General features: G+C 30.6%; 1 protein-coding gene across 9 annotated transcripts in view; it reads left to right on the forward strand.

Annotated features, from left to right (window-relative positions):
* Positions 1-24,700, forward strand: part of LOC105840013 (muscle M-line assembly protein unc-89) — a 165,645-nt gene that overhangs the window by 37,267 nt on the left and 103,678 nt on the right. For 6 of the 9 annotated variants that reach the window (XM_028192292.2, XM_012686715.2, XM_012686719.2 and 3 more), the window contains exons 6-12: positions 1,724-1,965; positions 7,756-7,878; positions 7,982-8,160; positions 8,631-8,878; positions 8,985-9,241; positions 9,382-9,573; positions 9,697-9,876. In XM_028192292.2, the coding sequence (XP_028048093.1) occupies positions 1,724-1,965; positions 7,756-7,878; positions 7,982-8,160; positions 8,631-8,878; positions 8,985-9,241; positions 9,382-9,573; positions 9,697-9,876 (1,421 nt within the window). Of the gene's footprint in view, positions 1-1,723; positions 1,966-1,988; positions 2,847-3,586; positions 3,982-4,065; positions 4,264-7,755; positions 7,879-7,981; positions 8,161-8,630; positions 8,879-8,984; positions 9,242-9,381; positions 9,574-9,696; positions 9,877-24,700 lie in introns of those variants that run through there. The other 3 variants (XM_012686716.3, XM_012686717.3, XM_036288735.1) reach the window with 3 other exon arrangements.

The following is a 24,700-nucleotide window of genomic DNA, read 5'->3' on the forward strand; positions in this document are numbered from 1 at the left end:
GCTACTCGCATCTTACAGCGGGATCTTTTCCCTTTATTTTGAGTAGTTGTTCATCGCTCTGCGATTTTTTTGACCGAGTTATTAAGATTTTAAGAAAAAAGTGGTCATTTTGATTTTCATCGCTTATTACTCGTGAATAGATCAACGTCAATAGATCAACGTACAAAAAAATAATGGAAAGTTGAAACGGTCGTCGAAATATATGGAACATTAAACAACGATTAAATAAAGATTTTCAATTCTGAATTGCGTATTGAGTATAGCAGCGATTCAATACCCGTTACGAATTTTTTTATTTTTAAAATTATTTCTAAAAAATCTTTCAATTGTTCAAAAGTCTATGAAATTTTCTAAAAATGTTTAATAAAGTTTATAGGAGAACACAGAGCATAATAAATACCCTAAGCATTAAACAAGTTTTCAATACGTTAAAAATAAGTAAATTAATTTTGTCACTAAAATATTCTTCGGAAATATTTTTCGGAATATCCACAAGAACAATTTAAGTTTTATTGTAAAATAATTCAAATGGACGAGGTCACTAATTTAGAAAAACTAGATTAACCTGTATATATGTTTCATGCGGGGTATATTTTGTATAACGTGTTTATTTCCCCATTAATGTTTAAAATTTCTTGAAAGTTATAAATTATGGCTGTGTATGATATATTTTATATTTGTGTATGATATATGAAATATATCATATACAGTTATGATATACTTTAATCACATATTCACAAAACTTCTTTTTTTATTCTTCTGTAAACATTGTATAAAAGCGTCTATTTTTATAACTTTGACTATGACATTACCACTGTTCTTCTTCTTTTGAACATATTGCTTTAAAGTCGTTTTGGGGATTTTAAATTAAATGGAAATCGCATAATTACTTATTTTTTCCTCTACAACTGCATATACAGCTCGTAAGTCATGCTTCAAAACATATAAATTGTTTATTTAAATTCTAAAATATTATAGCTAATCAATATTTACACAGCCACGTTATCAAAATGACAAGAGAAAATCGTTTCATGACATAAATGTGTTTGTAATAAAAAGTAAAATTATCAGCCTATCTTAATTAAGTAAATCAAAGAATTGTAACTTAGATGCGGAGAGCATAGCAAAGGTATGAAATAATTTGTAACAATTTTCTGCTAAAAACAATACGGCAACTGATAACAGTATGCAGAAGAACAAATTTAATAACATAATTGCATTTTACATAGCAGCAGTTCTATGAAAAATCAATCCTGTAATCATTATTATACCTCGTAGTAGAACCATTATACTCCAAGTTCTAGAAATTCTAGAAAATGTTAAAGAATTATATAATTAATTTTGAGAAAAATTTTTATGGAAATAATAATCTCTTTATTATATGAAGAAACAGGTCAATACATCGAGCTAATATAATATTCTTAATAAAAATATGATTTATTGACTGACATAAAAAAGTAAACAAATCATGAATACAAGAAATCTAATACGCGTTATAAATTAAAGTCTTTTATTCATAATGCGTATTAAATTTCTTGTATTCATGATTTGTTTACTTTTTTATGTCAGTCAATAAATCATATTTTTACTAAGAATATTATATTAGCTCGATGTATTGACCTGTTTCTTCATATAATTTGTTGCTTTGCATTACCGAGCTCATTATATTGTGTTCATAATCTATTTATATTTATTAATTCATTGTTAATTCTTTGTTTAACAGAAAAATCTAAAAATTCTATTGACAAAAAGATCCAATCGAATCAAAATGCTGAAACAAATCTCACAAAAACCCAAGAACATATGTTGAACAAAAGCACATGCATTAATCTGAAAGAGTACGAAGGTGCACCATTGTCTTCGCAAGCTCTTTTACAACTTCATGAAAATAGTGGAATTAAAATATCATCGATGAAAAAGGATAATAATTTAGAAAGTGAAAATTTTCTTGAAAAAGCGAGAAAGGTGAGTAAGTGCAATTATGACTATGAAGTTAGTATACATAATTAATAACTTTGATCGACGCTTGATCGATTTTTTTGTTTCAAATTCTTTCTTGTCATTAATACATACTATTATATCTTTGCATTCGTGTTAACTTATATAGTTCTTAAGCTTTATTCCTTTATTAATGCATTAAGTACATAATGATTGTCTATCTAATCTTATAGTAAAAAATTATTTGCAGCTGTGATGAAGAAAAATTTTATATATAAAGGATTTAAAAATTAATTTTACCGATATAAGTCTCGATTTTGATTGATTGAGTAAAGAAAAAAAAAAGATATATATCGTTTATATTTAATATATATGGACTACGTAATTTATATTAAGAATGCGCTGCCATAAAAAAATTAGCAAAATTGAAAGTTTTAAAAACCATTAACTGCACTTTTATTGTACTTTGCTATTTGTAACTTTATTACTAATAAAACTTTAATAATACACTGTTGTGGATTTTTATGTGTGTATTGCATGATGCAATTGTTATTTTTATAAATAAATGTTGTTTAAAAGAAATTAACGAGATATTTATTTAACATATATCGGATGACTATCCCAATCTTCGACTTTCCTTTATTTTAACGACCGAATTCCACTTTCGACGCCGCTGCGCCGCGCAACTCTGTTCCGTAGATCGTGCTCGACGAAGGTGAGCGGGAGGCTGCCGGCCGGAGGCTAACCAGAGGCCGGAGACCGTACCGTCGATTCAGTCTTGGTTCGACTGGTTACCGCAATCGATCGGCTGGTGACGTGATACACTCGTGACATGTGTCACGCTAGTGTTTCTGCCGCTGTTATCATTGATATTAACGCCATTTGATATTAACGTAAATTGAATTTAGGTGATTATTATATCATGCCAAATCTAAATTATGCTCCAAAAAAGACATTAAAAAAAAAAATGTAACCTAGTGCATCACATATAAGTTAAAACCATAAATTTGTTGAGAGGAATGATAAAAATGAAGCAAAAATTTCTTTTTCCTTTTTCTAACTTAAACATAAGAAAATAAAAATCTGTTAAACATATTTAATAATTTAAATTATAAAGAGATAAAAAATTAAAATTATGTATTAATAAATGAATAGTTTAATCGGAGAACTTTTTTTAATATAAAAAATTCATCAAATTATTTGTGAATAATAAAACAATTTTTATTGTAATTTTAAAATAATAAAGAGGAATCGTAAACCTAAATCCAATAAAGAAACGTAAAAAAGTTTTAGCGAGATGATTTAATTAATTTTTCTATCGGATCATCTTCAGTTACACATGACTTTTACCGTGATGTACTTGTTGAACGAACACTACCAGTCAGTCCGGTTTTATTCTACCATTTATGTTCGTCTCTGTAGATGACGTCATCGTATAAAGATATCTACAAAGTATTTATATATTGTATATTGTATTATATTTTGTTGAAAGAGAAAATAGGTATTCTAGTAAACAAGAATTTTTAAATTGATTATGACTTCTATTATAAATCAGCAAGTTGCTAAAAGATATTTTTTCTGCAAAAAAAAACTTGATTTTGACGATAATTTAAACTTGTTTTTTATATTTTTTGAAGAAAATAATACAAATTGAGAAGGCAAGTATAAAAAAAAGTAGCGAGTTGCAAAAGAAAATTTTATAAAATATTTTGGTTTGTCTGTCTCAGTTGTACATTCACGGAATTTTTACACCAGCGCCTTTAGCAAAGTGCCAAAAATAACGTCATAGAAGATTGAGCCAATTGGAGAATATTTTAATATATCTTTCATTTATAAAACTTTTGAGAATATCGATGAGTTAGATGTTTATTGTGTCGCGTTTTAGATCGACGTACGTCACTGTAATATATTTAGCACCAGGCATTGAAATCACTGTGTCCGGTCAAAACGTATAATATCACTATTTATGTATCGCGTAATACTCTGTTAATTTTCAGCATATATTTCAACTATATATACTGCTCAATTCGTAATATATATCCAGTGAGTATTTTACTATGTAATTATATCGTGAATTGACCGTCGCTTTAACATAGATTTAAAATTATTTTGATTATCGCACGAAAGATAAAAATAACAATGATGGTGGATGGTCCTGACTTGATGGAAACTCACGTGCATCCCGAAGGATATACTGAGATGAATTCAGGAACAGTAATGCAAATAAACGAAGATATACCGCAACAAATTACTTCTCCAACTACTACTATAAGTACCATAGCTGTGCAAAGCGGAGATACGCGTGTAGTAATCGCTTTACTTCAAGTAAGAAACATGCGTTGCATTTAATGAATAATAATATTAATAATCAATTTAATAATTAATAATTAAACTTCTACAAACATTTATATATGTTTATTTTATGCTACAAATTCAGCAAATATTTTAACTTTTTAAGTAAAACTCAATTAGAAGTAAAAATTTTGTCAGTGATGCATCAATATGTGTGTGTGTGTGTGTGTGTGTGTGTGTGCGCGCGCACGCGCGCGCGTATGTGTATAATTTTATATAAAATAAATTTTCAATATTTTCTGTGTCCAAACAATTAATTTTGTAAATGTACACTAAAAAAAAAAAAATTTAAGTAATTAGTAATAAATATTTCTTGTAACATTTTCTTCGATATTTATTCATTGTAAATAAATTTATTTATGAAAACAAAATAAATATTTCTGCGAAATACATTTTATTTTTCTTATTAATTGGTTTATTTTTTAGGAATAAAATTTTTGAAATAAAATTTACATTATTTTCCACAAAAAAGCTTTAAGTATTTTTTTAACAATTTATTTTAATAGGACAAAAAAGTTTTATTTTTAGCAAATAAATCATTTATTTTTACGCACGCTGGATCATATCTCTTTAAATAAAATACATTTTATAGAAATATATTTCAGAAATACATTTTACAAAATATTGCATAGAAATGTATATTTCATTTTCATAAATAATTTTTTTATAAATATCGAAGAAAACGTCACAAGAAATATTTAGTTTTCAACTTTTCAACTTTTCTCTCATTGTCAGTAATAAAATTAGCTTGTATTATATTAAAATTTTTTAATAAATTATCTTGCTTATTTAATACTATTTCACCACAAATTTATCATTTTTTACACATATTTTCAGACTTATGTATAAACATAAAAAAAATATATATATAAAGTAGAACTGTGATGATTTATTGCAATTTTATATAATCAATTTATTAACAACAGGCCAATGATTTTTTCATTTTAGACACAAGTATGCTTTTCATTGATATTATATTATGATTAATATTATTATAGATAATATTATTATTAGTAAGGGTTTTTAATATCTCCAATCAAATTTTTACTAAAAAATTATATTTAATAAATTTGTAACATAAAATAAATTTCTAATATCTTATATCCGGACAACTTTGTGAACGCATATTCTTTATTTTACAGTCTTGTTCGGTTAACGCAAGTAATTTTATTTAATTTTATTTATAAACTCTGGAAATAATGTTTAAAAATATTTTTGTTTTAACGTGCTTCTTTCAAATAATTTTAAGTGAAGGCTAATCTTCCATTGTGCGATTTTGTATATGACATTATGGTGTGGGTATTTTGGGATTCGGTTACTTCGCTCTATAGCTATTTCCGAGACTTCTTGAAACCGTAAACGTTTTAGGTATCTGCTGAGCAAAATGAGTCTCCCGAAACTATACGAAGGATAAATTTAACCGCTAGGTACAGTAACTCACATTATGCGCCACCATGATTAGTTAAATCATTTACATACGTTATGTTGGATTCTGAAGGAATCCATGATTTAGGATTACGATTCAAACACAATTTATATAAAATTATGTTTCAAGTATTTTATTACTAATTACAGAATGCACATCTTTACTATATTTAATATTTCTTAAAAGTAAAATGTCGCGGGAAATAAAGCGAAGATTTTTTTCAGTTTAAAATTAAATATTTTATTTTATAAAAGATTTGGAAGAGAAGAATTATTTCTAAATTTAATTTTTGTTTTAATATAAATTATCAATTTAACTTATACTAACTGTACAACAAATTCTACAAAATTGATCGATAAGTAAATTGAGTAATCGGTGAACTCGTATCGAACAATTCGATTCGTGGTACGGATCCGCACACTTTCGTATAATCTAACAAACCGGTATTATATATATATAAGCGAGATGGCTTGAGGCAGCCTGTGCCCAACCTGGTTCAGTGGCAGACAAGTGGCATGATTCTTTCTTTTACCGTACCTTCGTCTATATCTTACCTACAATCTATCTATAGTACTTTCTTCTATGTCCAAAACAAGAGAGAAAATGTTAAGTAGAGATTAACCAGAATGTCTAGATACACATAGACTTATGATATCTCCCTGGTGAAAATGGAAAATTGGAGCGTAAGTCGAATGTAAAGGGAGAGTAATAGAAGCGTTAACAAACCTTCTACGAAGCGTAAATTGAAACAATGAAATGTAAAAGGAGCGTTAACACTTCTTTTACATTTCATTGTTTTAATTTACGCTTCGTAGAAGGTTTGTTAACGCTTCTATTACTCTCCCTTTTCATTCGACTTACGCTCCGATTTTACATTTTCACCAGGGCTTAACGACGCAGTTACAGTAACATCGCCAAGCATAAGAATTTGTCAAGTATTTTCATTGCATGTTGTGATACCGTGTTTATTAAATAATCGTTCAATTAACATCTAAGAAAATAAAACAGTTTACAGATAAAACAATTAATTTAATAACTTTTACTGAATAAACTTTTTTGTCTTTTCAAAATTACATTGAATTTTTGTTTTCTAATTGAGTTACTTAGTGCAGTTTTAACATATGCCGAAAATGGTCATGTTTTTTTCCACTAAAGTTTTATTTCGTGATATATATATATATATATATATATATATATATATGTATGTATGTATGTATGTATATGTAATTGTATAAAATCGTATTTAATTTGAGCTGTTTGTCTGTTTTACTAAATAAATTTACAAATCACATCTTCTTATAATGCAATGTAAACAAATAATATCTTTTAAATTCTTAACAAATATGTCTAATATTCGCTAATTATTTTCCGTCAACTATCTAATATTTAAAAAAACTTGTTATAAAGTACTGTTATGTATTTCTTTCTTTGCATGTACATATTAAAGGAAAAGAAACGATTTTATCGTTCGAGTGATGTATACCAGAAGACAGAATTGGTCAGTCCAAATGTAGTTATTTGGCAGTATGCCAAAGATGAAAATGGAAACATATCTTGCCCCTTTTTGTGGCCTAACTTTACAAGGCCAATGAACTCTGCAGGGCTAATTTCTATACGATCTTTATCAAATCTTATTTCTTTCCATCTCTTCTTTTTAATAATACTGACTGACAAAGACTAAAAGAAACTTTGTTCCGAATTTGATTTACGATATTCTATAAGTTATTGTTAGATTTCTAGACAATTATTAGAAATTTATTTAAATGTTGAAACAAACATTATATTGCGACATTAAACGAATTTACATTTCTTGAGATTCTTTTTTGAGATTGTATTGTATATTGCCTTCCATAATGGTTCCAAATGTTGGTACAATATTGTATTAATTATGAAAATGATAATTTCCACATAAAATGTGATATTGAATAATATATCAAACTTATATATTTAGTCTATGCAATATTATTTATATTGTTAGAAGTTAATTTATTTTATTATTTTATTACTTTATATTATTTTATTATCATTTTTATGTTTAGAGCGGCGAATGGTTAAAGCTGAAAATACTCGAATTCCAACCAGGACTAACAAAACTTGGTGCTTCTGTAAAAGAAGCCACAGAATTCTTGAACGCACATGATCAGATATTACTTCGATTACAGGTGAAATTAGACGTGTCAAGTAAAATTTCAAATTGTGTAAAAGTTTGCATTAAATATGCATAAATAAAAAGCTTAAAGTTAATTAAAACTTTATCATAATCAGAATAAACAAAGCCCGGTGGAAGAATTATTGCGACAAGCTGATCAATTAATCGCAACCCAAAAACCAAGAGCAGAAGTATATACTGCTATGGCGGAGACATTAGGTCAGGCATGGCACGATGTAAATCAACTTTTAGATCGTCGTAAGGAGATACTCGACCGAAATGTATCATTTCAATGGTAAAGTGTTTGTATGCATAAAATTAAAGAAATTCTACATAATAAAGATTTAGACATTATTTTCCACATAAATTGTCAAAAGATTAAAGTTTATTAAATTGATAAGTAATGTAAAGTATTTTTCCTCTTTATTTTTTTAGCAATGTACTTCTCTAAATTTATATTTGTTTTTTCAATTAAGTAAAAAGAGGAATGTATAACTTATTGAGATATATTTTATTCTTTAAACCAAAATTTAAAAACTTATATGTAAGTTTACTTTACTATTTTGTTTATTTTACTTGCAATTATAACTTGAGTCTTGTTCTAATACAATAAAATTGTGATATTATAAAATTAATATATAGTATAATTTTTAACTATTATAGAAGGACGTGGTTTCTCTCTTACAATTAGATCATAGAAACAGTATCCTGAAACGTAACGACAGGAACAGAGGATTAATGAAATTGATTTAAATCTTTTTGTAGTCGCGCGGCAGAATGTAGAGAAAATATGGAGGCATTGGAAATGGCGTGTAATGACACGTTACTACCGATCGAGAAAGAAGCAGTAAAAAATTTTCTGTCAAAGATTCAAGATCTTCGTAAAGATATGTTGGAAGCATTGATGGGTGCATTACGGGAGGGTAAGACATTGCTAGATGGACTCAAGGAATTAGTAAGCGAAGGCACTTTAGATTCTAGACCAGATACAATTAAAGATGAAGCTAATCATGGTATGTTAAATATTTGTTCAATAGCTGCAAATAATTATTTGCTTATTGTTTTAATTACCTTATTGATACTAAACTTAAGATTTCTGATGTAAAAATATTTCATTAGCTGTGTTACGAGTTGAAAAATGGCTGGAAGAACTTCATGATAGAAGGCGGCTGATTGAAACATCTTTTCGTAGCAGAAAAACTCAGTTGGAACAATGTCTTGCTCTCGCATTGCTCGCGACTGATCTTCGTGATCTTGAAGAAATTCTCAATGATAGAATTGTCGGACTAGAGAGTAATTGCGATCAGTTGGGAAATTCTGCATCTAATGCAGAACTACTTCTTTTTGAATTAACAAAGTTGCAAGTGGAAGCAAAGGTATCCGAAAAGAAATTTAATTTAGGCAACGTCATCAAAGTTAAATATATTAAATAAATATATTCTATGTTCCTTTACATAATATGTATATTTTCTACATAAAATAATTTATTTTAAAAGAAAAATTTCATGTTTTCTAGGATTTTCAAGATAAGGCCATTAAAATAACTAAATCGACCGAACGATTAGTGTCATCAGGACACTTTGCAGGCGAACAAGCGACCAAACAGGCGTATGCGATTCTTAGCACCGCCGCCGATTATATCAACGATTTAGATCAATACAATATATTGCTGAATAGGACAATAGCTTTTTTCAATCTTGCACAATCGGTAAGGGCTTTTAGTTTCTAATTATATAGAACTAATTAGTGAAGTAACATAATGAATTTTTAAATTTAATTCAATCACGTATATCTACTGAACTTAATTACTAACATTGATTAATATAATCAGGCTTTTACAAAACTGGACCAGCTGGAAGTTCAATTAATGACAACAGAGTATCCTTCTTATTCTGCACAACTCGCACATTTTCACGAGCAGACAGTGGCTACGATAGAAGACATAACCTTGAAACCATTGTCAGAAGGATATGCGCTTCTAGATATCACAAAACAAGCATCTGGTGCTGAGGTTAGAATAATCTATTAATTAACCATATTTATTATGTACTTTAACAAAAAACTTATATATCTCCTTATTTAAAAGACAGTTATATTATTACTAAATATACCCAAACGCAACAGACAGATATTAAAAAATGTTAAAACCGCACTCAAAAATAATCTTGCAATTTCAACACAAATTATATGTGTGTACAAATTAGTTGAGGTAGATAAATAACACAGGCACACAAAAAAAAAAGTGGTTGGTCCGGCGGACTAGACTAGTCAATCCTTATGTATTTCGACCCGCTGAATCCGAATCTAAGGTCAGAATTGCAAAGTTAGCTCGCATTTTCAAACCACAAAAAAAATTATTTTTTAATTACACAGGCACACAAAAAAAGTGGTTGGTCCGGCGGACTAGACTAGTCAATCCTTATGTATTTCGATCCGCTGAATCCGAATCTAAGATCAGAATTGCAAAATTAGCTCGCATTTTCTAACCTCAAAAAAAAATTTTTTTTTAAATATTGGTCCGGTGGGCCAGACTAGTCAATTCTTATGTATTTTGACCTGCTGAATCCGAATTCAAGGTCAGAATTGCAAAGTTAGCTCGCATTTCCTAACCTAAAAAAAATTTTTTTTGAGATTAGGAAAAAATGAGCTAATTCAGCAATTCTGACCTTGGATTTGGATTCAGCGGGTCAAAATACATAAGGATAGACTAGTCTGGTCCGCCGGACCAACATTTAAAAAAATTTTTTTTTTGAGGTTAGGAAAAAATGAGCCAATTCAGCAATTCTAACCTTGGATTTGGATTCAGCGGGTCAAAATACATAAGAATAAACTAGTCTGGTTTGCCGGACCAACATTAAAAAAGAAATTTTTTTTTTAGGTTAAGAAATGCGAGCTAACTTTGCAATTCTGACCTTGGATTCGGATTCAGCGGGTCAAAATACATAAGGATTGACTAGTCTGGCCCACTGGACCAATATTTAAAAAAAAAATTTTTTTGAGGTTAGAAAATGCGAGCTAACTTTGCAATTCTGACCTTAGATTCGGATTCAGCGGGTCAAAATACATAAGGATTGACTAGTCTAGTCCGCCGGACCAACCACTTTTTTTTTGTGTGCCTGTGTAATTAGCATAGCGTGATATATATGTATTGCATAATCAATTTAACTTACAGAAGCAGAATTTATAAATTCTTTACGGCAATTAAAATTCTAGCAGATACAAAAATTAACGATACATTTTGGTCGTGATATAAAAAAGTTTATATCAAAAAAAAAACTTTTTAGGTGTAGCATATTAAAAATGGACGTAGTGGACGTTCCATAACGTATTTAAAACGATTCTTAAACATTTTTAGAACATTTTAAAGACATCTCGTGTTACTCTTCTAGACATCTGAAAAATGTTAATTTTAAATAAACGGATTAAAATTGGACCTATTTGGATTATTTAAAATTTAAAAAAAAAAAGGTTTAGATAAAATATTTGTTTTTAATGCAAATTGAAGTTACCCAGACAGCACCAGATATCGTACGAATATTATACTCTCATACGTAATGTACTGTGATCATACCGAATATACGTAAAACATTCATATAACGTCTCAGTAGAATGTCATTTTGATATATCCTCAAGATAAACTTAGAATATAGCGACTGAACTTCGCAACTCCTACTGAATATATTGAGATTATATCTAATATACTCAAAACATCCGTAAAATATCCTATGATATATCTCATGTATATCTATCACATATTTCCAAAATATCCGCGTAATATCGAAAGTGAATCATGTCAACGCTATCTATGATCTGTAACGTTACGCATTTTCGTCTGCCGTGTGATGCAGACACGTGGTGAAGTGTAGGGTGTGAACGTGCGAACACGAACTCACGGACAACGTGGTTTTCTCAGGAATTACGCCCAGATAACTCTGGTATGTACATAAGATATAATATAGTAACGTAAACTATAATAATATATATATATATTGTATATATACATATATTATTTAGGTTATAACCTACAATTATCTGAGCATAATTTCCCAAAGCACCCCAGCGTATTCAACAGATATTACGCTTCATTTTTTGCGATAGCTTCCTGATGTGCGAAATGATTAATTCCTCTTCTTATTTCTTCTTGCTAATTCTGTATGTTTAATTCCTTGTTCCTTATTCCTCTCATTATGCATGAGCCCATATAATGTGAACATACTGTAGACATATTGTGAATATACTGAAGATATACTTTAGACATACGTATAACATTCTTAAGATATATTCGGTATATTCTCATAAACTGCCAGCGAAATTCTATGGGATAAGGCAACGCGGACATAGTACGTTATGAGTATATACTCGCCATATCACAGACGTATCTCTAATATTATACGAATATTGCAATATACTTTCGCAATATCCTATTATCGTTCTCATAATCTACATGTGCTGTCTGGGTAAGTTGTTTGCAATTTATTAATTGCACAAAATATATTGACAAATTAATAGAAGTATTCTGTAACTCTTGATGATCTTAAGCCTCAGGGAACTAACCTCTGGATTAGCGTAACCCAAGCAAATTTTAAAATTCGTGCCGTTTTTAAACAAAGAAAGGTGAGGAAGCCGAAAGCGGAAGGGGGAGGGGGGGGCTTTAAGATTCCAAGTATTAGTTCACCGCTTGGCAGAGCCAGTATTCTTAGAGTGCTGTCCCATGGCAGTCGGAATCTCGGAAAAGTAATAGAGAAGGGATCAACCAATCAGAAATTTCGCGCGTTTCTCCTAGTAGACAGTTAGGCACATTCAAAAAACACAACAAAGATTGATTTATGAGGTTAACAAGGTTAACTTTTCATTTTATTTGACAATATGTCCGAAAATCTTTTTCACCATGAGTAAAAACATATCAGTGGTAAATTAATTTGATTATTTTATTTACTGTAATTATAATTTTTTGTAAAATACGTATTTTATTAAAACAAATTATAATAAGATATTTTTATAAATATAGAATAGGTTATTAAATAACTGATATACTAATAATAATAATGAAAATGTTAACTTTTTAATTTTTAGAAGCAATTCATATGCAGCTACTGTAATTATTGATGATTATGGAATTTGTTTCCATTTAATAATTTTTTCAGTTAAAATTATTCTTATTTTTTTCCATTTTATAATGTAGCTAGAAAATACAAATATACAATTTTTTATATAAATAATATTATATAAACAATTATCAATAATATATCATATTGCCACAGGTTCAAAAATTGCAAACTTGTTAGTCCGGAATTTTTATGACTGAGTTGACTTATGTACTAATATTTTCGGAATTTTTAAAAGTCGAAAAATTTATTTTTATTGTTTTAGAGCAAAAAAATATTCACCGTAGCAAAAGAATTAGTAAAAAAGTGGAATTTATATATATTATATTATATTATAAGATAATAACAAAATTTTTTTAAATTAAAAACAATTTTGAAGTTAGAATACTCTTTCGCTTTCTGTAAAAAATACTCCATGAGGAACGAGAACATCAAAAACTCGGAACAATAAGCTGATTCTGATTGGCTAACCCCCCTCTCCATTATTTTTCTGAGATTCCGTTTTCCGGACTCCGGCTGCCATGGAACAGCACCCTTACGAGCTGAAGGGCAAGCATCAATTAAATTGTGTTCTCAGGTATTTTTCATCCCAGTTTGTACGGAACCTCACACAACTGCTGGGTTAGATCAAATCAAATTTTGCATAAACGTAATTTTAATTGCTTTTTCGTAAAATTTAATACAAAATATCATCATTTAGTGCGCAATAAGTGAACATAAAGTGTTATTTGATAACTTTAATCCATTAAGTCTCATGGCGAAAATGTTTTGGTCTCGTCTCGACGAGACGAGACTAACTTAGTCTCGGACTCGGGCTCGGTGTGTTTTCGAAATTCTCGATATCATCTCGGTCTCGCCCGATCAAGTCTCGATTTCGGTCTCAATCTCGAGTCGAGAATCTAATTGGTCTCGACACTCTCGACCGTTTTTATGCACGTTGTTGCAGATTTTTACTGCAGAACAGATGAACGATAAAACAACTGATCTTCGCGAACGACTTTTCCGTCCAGTAGAGCAGGCCTCGATGCGTGAGGGGAAGACGTATGTACCACCTCTCCGCGCGGCCGCCTCTTTCGGCGTATGTTAAATTTGCCCCCACACATTAAAATTCTGTAGTTCTGATATGAGTTCCCGTTTCAATTTGAAGAGATAAAGAGTTCTCTTTAATTTAGAAAAAGAGTTCTGTTGATTAACAGTCGAAAATTAAAATTAAAAGAATGGAGTGCTAACTTCTTATCAAAATTTCCGATCGAATAGTTCTGACTGGCTAATAGCTTCATTTTGCGATTATCTAGAGTTCTTGAAGCATAAAAAAACTTTTTCATTTATTAAAAAAAAAAATTAAAAATTGTTGAAAATTTAATTTTAAGATACATTAATTCCGAGATGTTTCTATAGTTATTTTACTTATTTCGAAGAGTTCTCGACGAATAAAAAAAATTTAGATAAAAAAATTGAAGAATTATGGACTATTGACGAAATTTCAAATGTAGTTAAAAATGACACGTATCTGCTTATTATGTCATCCAATCGCTTTGGCTTATAAGACTTTTTACCAGAACTCATCGAGAATTTTATAACTTACATATATATACAACTTTAACTGAACAAATTTATTAAAAATAAATAATTGGGTTAAAAAATCGAGAATCTTGACAAGACTAGTCGAAATTCTCGGTTTCGTCAAGACTCTTGGCATAATAGCCAGTGTATCAAAAGCGCGTATAAATAAAGACAATAAGAGAATATAGACATGTACAAACACAACAAATAAAGAATCTGCCTTATTTGGTCATGTAACATTTAGGTGCCATTGGACTATTGGAGTTAAAAATTTTTAAGTACAAAGTTTTAAAATTTGGAATGACCACATGCGTGACAGATATCACAGCAAATAACCGAAGCTTTACAGAATCAGTCTAATCCCAGCGCTCAAATTCTATATCAAATTTTCCACAGTCGCCAATACTTACTTTTTATCAATATTTACTTTTTATCAATGACTCGATATTACTTTACAAATAAACTACTTTAAATTAAATATCATAATCAGTAACAAAAAGACTGTGTTCATAATACAGAATAAATAAGTAAATTAATAATTTTAAAAAAAGTCACAATACTGATAGCAATACTAATTAAGTTCTTAAAGGAATTATCTTATTTTTCGAAAAATAAACATTATATTTTATTAATATTAATGAAAATATAATTTGTTTAATTATAATATATAACTGAAGAAGAGAAAAGACCATAATTCATATATCCAACGCTTGTTTCTATACAGAATTAGCTAAAAACAAATATATAAAAAAATTAATTTTTTACTAATTTTTTTTGCAAGTTGCATAATTTAATAACAACGAATATATTATTGAGTATATAATTATATTCAATTATTTTACATTTGTAGTGTCCTAAAACTGTTTTATTCATATTCCTCTCTTTTTAACTTTTCCTATTATTTTAAATATAAAATTAAGATACAGTATGAAAATAAACTAACATACCTGTCAATAAAACAGGCTACAAAATAGCAAAAACTACACAAGACAAAGGACACAGCATTATAAGATCAATTTATTAAATTAGTAATGTAATTTAATGTTTATGTATAGATATTAGCGCACTGCATGTTGCGCCGGTTATTATGCAGATAGAGGACAACCTCACCGATTTCAATGGAGTGGCCTTCACTTGGACACAGTACAATTGAACATAGTGCAAATGGACACAGTGCAAAGAGACACAAAATAATGTACACGTTTCATTTCGACACAGGAATTTTGGGCACAGTAATTTTGTACACAGGAAAAATAAATTTTGGACAAATTACAATTTGGACACGATAAAAATGTACACCGTGCAATTGGACACATAAAATTTGTTACACCGCAAAGTTGTATACCGCTAAGTTATACATCGTAAAGTTGTACACCGCAAGTCGCAAACCCAGGTGATGCAGAGAATGGTTTGCGCGCGCGCGCACACACACACGCTCGGCCCCCTTTCCCGCACCCGCCTCGTCGAAATCGCTAACCCATGTTGTACATTGCAAACAAAGTAAAGTTTATATGTATTAGCAGATTTCCAATACAATATACACGGTGTACAACTTTGCGGTGTACAAGTTTGCGGTGTACAACTTTGCGGTGTACAAATTTTACGTGTCCAATTGCACGGCGTACATTTTTATTGTGTCCAAATTGTAATTTGTCCAGAATTTATTTTTCCTGTGTACAAAATTACTGTGTCCAAAATTCTTGTGTCGAAATGAACCGTGTCCATTTGAAACGTATACATTATTTTGTATCCATTTGCACCGTGTCCATTTGCACTGTGTCTAATTGTACTGTGTCCAAGTAAACCACTCCCTTTCAATGACCTTGATATATGTTGTCAGGGTCATTATTCTAAACAACTTTTTTCTATACATGTTACCGTCACTCGGCCTTAGATTCCGAGATATACACAAAATTTTTTTTAATTTCTTGCTTTAATTTTATTAGTTTTGAAACAGAGGGGAGAGTAGAGTGCAGAAAACGCGTGGGAGGGGTGCAGGGAGAGAGGCTTTGTCCCTCAGCTTTGTTCTGTAAGCAGGGGGGAGGTGTAAAAAAAAGGAGTAAAAAAGAATAAAATGTACCATTGCTTTCTGACTAATATGGAATGAAACTTGTAAAAAATCGTAAAGTATGGTATAGAGAACGCTCCGCCGCTTCCCCTGCACCCCCTCCCGTAATTTTTCCTAACTCTAACCCATCAATTTTATGTCGCTATTTGGTTAATGCGAAAATATTGGAAACGAACAGCGTGGAAAGTCGCAAACCTGTGTGGTGCTGTACAAGCGTGGACGTCGTTTACTTTACGTTTCATAAATACGATACTTGATATCAGTGCTTTACGTAAAATAAACGACATCCACGCTTGTACAGTACCACATAGGTTTGCGACTTTCCACGCTGTTCGTTTCCAATGTTTTCGCATAAATAGCAACATAAAAATGGTGGGTTAAAGTTACAAAAAATTCCGTAAGGGGGTGCAAGGGTAGGGTCAGAGCCCCTTCCTCGCCCACACGTTCTCTGCACCCTTTGTGAATTTCCACGCGAAACAAAATTCTCATTATTATCAAATACTCGTGTTATAATTTTTGAACTTTAATCGCTAATAATTTTTAAACGAGTTGCGACCGACAATTGATCGAAGGTGAAGGTAACTCAGAGTCATGACCTTGACAACATATGTTAAGGTCAAGGTAGTCGGTGAGTTTGCCCTCTGTCTGCATAATTACCGTTGCATCTTATAGGGAATAGCAAAAAATATTTGTATTAATAAAATTGATAAAAATGTATAACATTAATGTGAAAAGTTTTTTAAATTTCATATACATTAACTTCTAATTATTTTGTATAGATAATCATGACAAAGAAAAAAACAAAAATTGTAACTTTACTATATATTATGTCAGATTTGAGGCTTATCTTGAAATGTGACTTCGGAAGCGCTGGAGCTCGGTTTTAGTCGGTGGCACTCACTTGGACATGGTTCAAATGGACCCGGTTCAAATGAACAGTGCTTTTGGACATCGTTCATTTGCATACCATTCATTTGCACATTGCTCAGTTGCACACCGCTCACTTGCACACCATTCAGTTGGACACAAAAAGAAACGGACATATACACACGCGCACGCGCGCAGACACATGGGGGGGGGTGCAAGAGGGGCCCCCCTCTCGCACCCACAACGTCGGTAGGCTGTCCTCGGCATAATTATTTCTCACTGTGTCCAAGTAAACGGTGTACAACTGAACGGTGTGCAAAGGAACGGTGTGCAAAATATTGTGTTCAAAAGCACGTGTGCAAATGCACCGTGTCCGTTTGAACCGTGTGCAAATGCACTGCTCCTAAACTGTATACCATCAGAGTATCACTCTATTAATTTAGTTCCAAATGTTTTTCTGTGTAAGGTAAAGTCACCGACATTAATTGTACCGACTCTTAAATTGTACCACTTTATATTTTGTACAATCCGATGGCTTAGCGCTATCTGTATATCATGCAAGGTATTCTTAACCCTACTAAATTAGGAGATGAAAACACATGTTGCTGCGCGAAAGCGTCTAAATATAAAAAGCAAGTGAAGGTTTTTCTGATTTTAAAAGTAAGGTTTATTCACTTTTATACATGTTGTACCCCTCGTTGAGAGTACGTTTGGGATCGCTGCCAGAGATCTCGCGAGGAGGGTATTTGGTCACTTACACCGTTTCTTTGTCTCGAGCACTTTATTATATTATTCGTTTACAGTGTGCGAATAGATCGCGACCCCGCAAGGCAGAGTGTCGCGTTTATGAGTTCGCTGTCCACGACAAACCATAAACGGTTTGAAGGAGTGAAACCACTCTTCTAAGGTTGAGACATTTTTATCTTTTCTCGATATATCTTGTAAACTAAACAAAATATAAAAAAATGTTTTATACAAAAGTTTTATAGCATAAATACCTTCATTTAACTACATTGTTTATTTTTCGAAAAAAAAAAATTTTTTTTAATTAAAATAAATTTTCAATAAAATTGACTTTTATGTATATAGCATTTATAAAGTAATTATATTATTTCATATACTACGTTTTATTTATATTATCTATGTGTATATTATATATGTTATGTATTATCTATGTTATAATACTATACATTTATATTATCTGCATCCCTATCTTTCATTTATAGGCTTTCATTTATTGGTGGAATGTGTATAATTTGAAATAAAATAATTAACATATTAAGAACATTCGCAACATTTATATGTAACATTATGCTTCGCTTAATTAAAAACAATCTAACAGAAAAATCGAGCACACATTAGATGTGATACTGATTTGAAAATGACGCGTAACATTATTAATAAAGATACCAAACTTTTATTAATACGTTTCCATTTCATATATGATACATACCGTGACATGACAAATATAAAACTTGAATGTGAAATATGTGACTTAGACAGAATGAACACTGTGTGAAAGCAACGTGACTACTCTAATATTGCTCAACTGTTAGATAAAAACTAATACAGGGATGCAGATAATATAAATGTATGGTATTATAACATAGATAATATATAACATACATAATATACACATAGATAATATAAATAAAACGTAGTATAAGATAGTATAATTACTTTATAAATGCTATATACATAAAAGTCAACTTTATTAAAAATTTATTTTAATTAAAAAAAAATTTTTTTTCCCGAAAAATAAACAGCATAGTTAAATGGAGGTATTTATGCTGTTAAACTTTTGTATAAAACATTTTTTCATATTTTGTTTAGTTTATGAGATATATCGAGAAAAAATAAAAATGTCTCAACCTTGGAAGGGTGGTTTCACTCCTTCAAATCGTTTATAAGACCAAACGAAAAATTTTCTGATTTTAATGAAACTTGGCATAAATGTAGAGGAGGTAAATACATTAATTTAGAAATTTTCTATTTTGGTTCAAAAACGGCTTGAAGGAGTGGAACCACCCTTCAAAGGATTAATTATGCTATTTATTTTTTTATTTTTTTTCAAAAAAAAAACTTTTTCTTAAAAAATAAATTTTTTTCTGGAAAAATAAATAGCATTGTTAAATAGAGATATTTATACTATAAAACTTTTATATGAAACATTTTTTAATATTCTGTTTAGTTTGCGAGGTATATCGAGAAAACGCAAAAATGTCTCATCCTTGAAGGGTGGTTTCATCCCTTTAAACCGTTTATAAGCACCAACTAAAAATTTCTAAATTCATGTATTTACCCCCTCTACATTTATGCCAAGCTTCATTAAAATCAGAATTTTCGGATTCGCGAGGTTCCCTTGTTAGTGAAAAATGATCGCATCAAACTCTGTAAAAAAGCATTTTGAAGCTAATGCTCTATATTTTCATTTGCATTTCGTTCCATTGGGCTGTGACACCTAATTCACCGCCGGAAACTCAGATCTTTATTTATCAATTTTGCATCCTCTAACTTTGTCATCCGCCATTTTGAAAAAAACATTTACGCATAATTGCTATTAAAATATTCTTAAAGGACACTTCAAGTTTTATTTTCCTTTTTTGAGAAAAATTTTTATCTTTATTATTTACCAAGTTATGATTATTTGAAATTTCGTAAAATTTTCCGAACTTTTAAGTGTACCGCTTTTTTTGCTGCTGAGTGTATATTTGGCGATTTGAAAATATGATATTTTCTGATATTTTCACCAAAATAAAACGTAACGTGAAATACTCACTTTTTTAAATATAGTTAAACATAGTTAAAATTATTTTAATAATTTATTATCAATTTTTATTTTTTTCCAATTTTTAATTTTTTACGAAGACACTAACGCTATTATTAATCCCATGACAAAACAAGTCGTGATATCGAAAAAATGTTAACGCAGTTTTTGGCAGCGTTCATAGCAATAATTTTTGTAACAAAAAATTAGATGCAAAAAACTTTTCAAAACAATTTGTTGTAAACAAATTAACAAATAATTATCTTAGATAAAATAGACCATGCCAATTGATTCTACGCGAAAAACCACGACGAAAACGTATAATATGTCCATAATATACACCGGCCAAAATTATATCACCTTTAGGTTTTTTAAGCATAACTTGTTTTAAAGTGCACGGATCTTTAGCATATCATAATATATTTTGATGGCAAGTATACCTTACTGAAGAAATAACTTTTTATTAATTTATTTGAAATTTCTGAAATAATAAATATTTTGATTGCATTATAACAAATACATACAAACGCTTTAAAAATAAATAACAAATCTATAATTTATATTGTACAACTCTAGTACTTTGTAGCAAAACCTTTGGCACCGATTACAGCTTGGTGTACTTTGTCATGGTGTACTTTGTCAAATCTCATTACACTTTATGCACAAGGTGTACCTGCTATTAAATGTCTATTATAAAATGTTTAGCGTATTTGATGTACCTTGACAAAAGTTATACTTAAAAAACCTGGTTATACTTAAAAAAGGTGATATTATTCTGGCCGGTACTGTAAATAACCTCTTTTATTATAAAAAGGTTATAAACCATTTTTATATGTACAAAATGGAGGTATTTACATGGATATATTATATATGCTTCGTCGTGGTTTTTTTAGCAGAATCGATTGGCATGATTTATTTTAGTCTAGAATAATTACTTGTTAATTTATTTATAACAAATTGTTTAAAAACTTTTTTGCAAAAACTAATTTTTTGTTGCAAAAATTATTGCTAAAAACGCTACCAGAAACTGCATTAATATTTTTTTGATATCGCGACTCGTTTCGCTATGGAATAAAACGATTACACACACATGCACATAGAAATAGTTTATTAATTTTCTGTAATAAATGGGAATATTTACATGAATATATATCACCCAGCAAACACAGAACATGTTGTAATATTGCTGTGATGTTGCTACAATATTATAACATTGCCGCAATGTTGCTGCTATGTGTTTGCTGGGCATAGTACACTTCAACGACAATCATTTGACTGACAGTTTACTTGACCGACATTATTTGGCAGACAGTATATTTGACTGACAGTATCACTTATTCGACAATGACCGACAAGTACTTTTAACCGACACGGTCATTTGACTGACAGTTCACTTGACCAACATTACACTTGCCCTCCTATCACCTACAAAGAAAAAAAGAAAAAATAAACAAAAAGTGCATAGCTTTTCAATTTTATTAAGCTATACTTTTTTGGCCTCGCCACACGCACCCCCTCTCAACGGATGAAATTTGCTTTGCGTGGAAAGTCGAAAACCTATGTGGAGCAGAACAATTATAGACCTCGTTTTGGACCAAAACGGGGAGTGTGTACACACACACACACACACACACACACACACACACACACACACACACACACACACACACACACACACACACCAAAGGGGCCTTCAGCCTCTCTACCTGCATCCCCACTCGACGGTTCGTTTCGCGTGGAAAGTCGCAAACCTATGTGGGACAAAACAATTACAGTACAACAAGTATATTTGTCGGTCATGTAATTATCGACTAAGTGACACTGTCGGCCAAGTGTACTGTCAGCCAAATGGTGTCAATCAAGTGAACTGTCAGTCAAATGACCGTGTCCGCTAAGTATATTTGTCGATCATGTAATTGTCGATCAAGTGGTGTCGGTTAAGGAAGAAAATTCATGTAGATCACAATTTTTTAGCAATTTTTTTTGCTTAAACTTATAAGCAATCTTCCGTAAAATATGAAAAAAATAGCAGAAACCGATTTGAGGTTTTCCTTTATGTTATTTCCGTCAAAAAGTGAAACAGTCGCTCTGAGCGGAGAGTGTATGTATGCGGCATGTGGCGGACGCTTAACCGTCGATCTTTTTTATAACGATGAAAGGAGAAGAAAGACAGAAGAAAGTGCAGGTTTCTTTATGTGTATTTGTTTGTTTATGTTTGTTTGTTTGAGTTTAACGGTTGTATTAAACGCGATCGTGTTAATTATAAACGCGTTTTTCTTGAAACGCTAAATTTTTTGCGCCGGAACGGATTGCTCGAAAACTACTCGACCGATTTTGATGAAACTTTCAGAGAATATTCTTCAACTTATTAGCCATTGTATGGACCTCTCCGATTTTTAATTTTCAATGTTGAACAAAACTTATAAATAATTATTTATTAAAAAAAAGATCAATTCTTTTTTAAAACATCATTTTTAAAATTTTGTAACTTCTAATAATATTGGAGGTTTATGCAATGCGTTTTGACATAAATTAAAGAAATTATTTTGGATTTTCTGTTTCAGACTATTTTTGCGGCCTCCATTTGTCCCGGCGCACTTTTGAGGTGGCATTTTTTAGCCGCCATTGCTAATTTACTTGTCGATATTTACTAAGAAAAAAATTATATCTTATAATTAGTCATGTCAACAAAAAACACAAAATTTTAAATAATTCTATCTATTAGTTTTTTCTTCCAAAATTTCTAAAAAACAGGTCATTTACACTAGTTCCTCCTTAAGTAAACTGTCGGTCAAATGATTGTCGGCCAAATGAATGCGACCCCATATATTATATATGTTTTTGTGGTTTTTTACTTAAAATCGATTGGCGTGACTTATTTTAGTTTAGGATAATTATTTATTAATTTGTTTATAAGAAATTATTTAAAAAAATTTTTGCAACTAATTTTTTGTTCAAAAATTATTGCCAGAAACGTTGCCAAGAACTGCGTTAACACTTTTTGGACATTGCGACTCATTTCGCCATAGTGTTTCGGACGATACGGAGACCGGTCTCGTCTCGGTCTCGGTCTCGGTCTCGTCATCGAGACAAAACCGAGATCGAGACCGAGACTCTGTTTTCAAATCCGTCATTGAGACAAAACCGAGACCGAGACCGAGACGATTATGCCGAGAGTCTCGACGAGACCGGGAATCTCGGCTAGTCTCGAGATTTTCGATTTTTTAACTTAATTATTTATTTTTAATAAATTTGTTCAGTTAAAGTTGTATATATGTATATGTAAGTTATAAAATTCTCGACGAGTTCTGGTAAAAAGTCTTATAAGCCAAAGTGATTGGATGACATGATAAGCAGATACGTGTCATTTTTAACAAATTTTGAAATTTCGTTATAATAGTCCATAATTCTTTAACTTTTTTATCTAAATTTTTTTTATTCGTCGAGAACTCTTCGGAATAAGTAAAATAACTATAGAAACATCTCGGAATTATTGTATCTTAAAATTGAATTTTTAACAATTTTTAACTTTTTTTTTAATAAATGAAAAAGTTTTTTTATGCTTCAAGAACTCTAGATGATCGCAAAATGAAGCTATTAGCCAGTCAGAACTATTCGATCGGAAATTTTGATAAGAAGTTAGCACCCCATTTCTTAAATTTTAATTTTCGACCGTTAATCAACAGAAATCTTTTTCTAAATTAGAGAGAACTTCTTATCTCTTCAAAATGAAACGGGAACTCATATCAAAACTTTAATGTGTGGGGACAAACTTAACATACGCTGAAAGAAGCGGCCGCGCGGAGAGATGGTACGTCTTTTCGCGCACCGAGGCCTGTTCTACTGGACGGAAAAGTCGTTCGCAAAGATCAGTTGTTCTATCGTTCATCTGTTCTGCAGTAAAAATTCGACAACAAAACACCTGCATAAAAATGGTCGAGAGTGTCGAGACCAACGAGACTCGAGATCGAGACCGAGACCGAGACTTGATCGGGCGAGACCGAGACGATACCGAGAATTTCAAAAACAGACCGAGCCCGAGTCCGTGACCAAGTTAGTCTCGTCTCGTCGAGACGAGACCGAAACACTAAGAATCCGGTAACTATAGAATCTTGCAAACGGCGTCTCGCGTAAAAGAGGCATGGCAGTCTTGATTATCACATCTGTTATAAATACCTTATATTATTTTATGTGTTTCTATCTTCTTTTTCTATGAAAATAGAAATTTACCATTTCTATTTTATGTAGTTATTTTATATAAATATCGACAAAAAATTTTTATTTCACATTTTCAGCTTTTATGTGGATATAATCGATATTTTCTATTATAATGTGTACAAGCATTCATGTTTTATCGTATCATATATTATCATTTATTGTAAATATTTTATAATATTCTATGTGTTCCTATCTTATTTTTCCGTAAAAATATAAATGATCATTTTATGTAAAGTGATAAAAACTT

This window comes from Monomorium pharaonis, chromosome 6 (assembly GCF_013373865.1).
Source record: "Monomorium pharaonis isolate MP-MQ-018 chromosome 6, ASM1337386v2, whole genome shotgun sequence".
Taxonomy (NCBI): domain Eukaryota; kingdom Metazoa; phylum Arthropoda; class Insecta; order Hymenoptera; family Formicidae; genus Monomorium; species Monomorium pharaonis.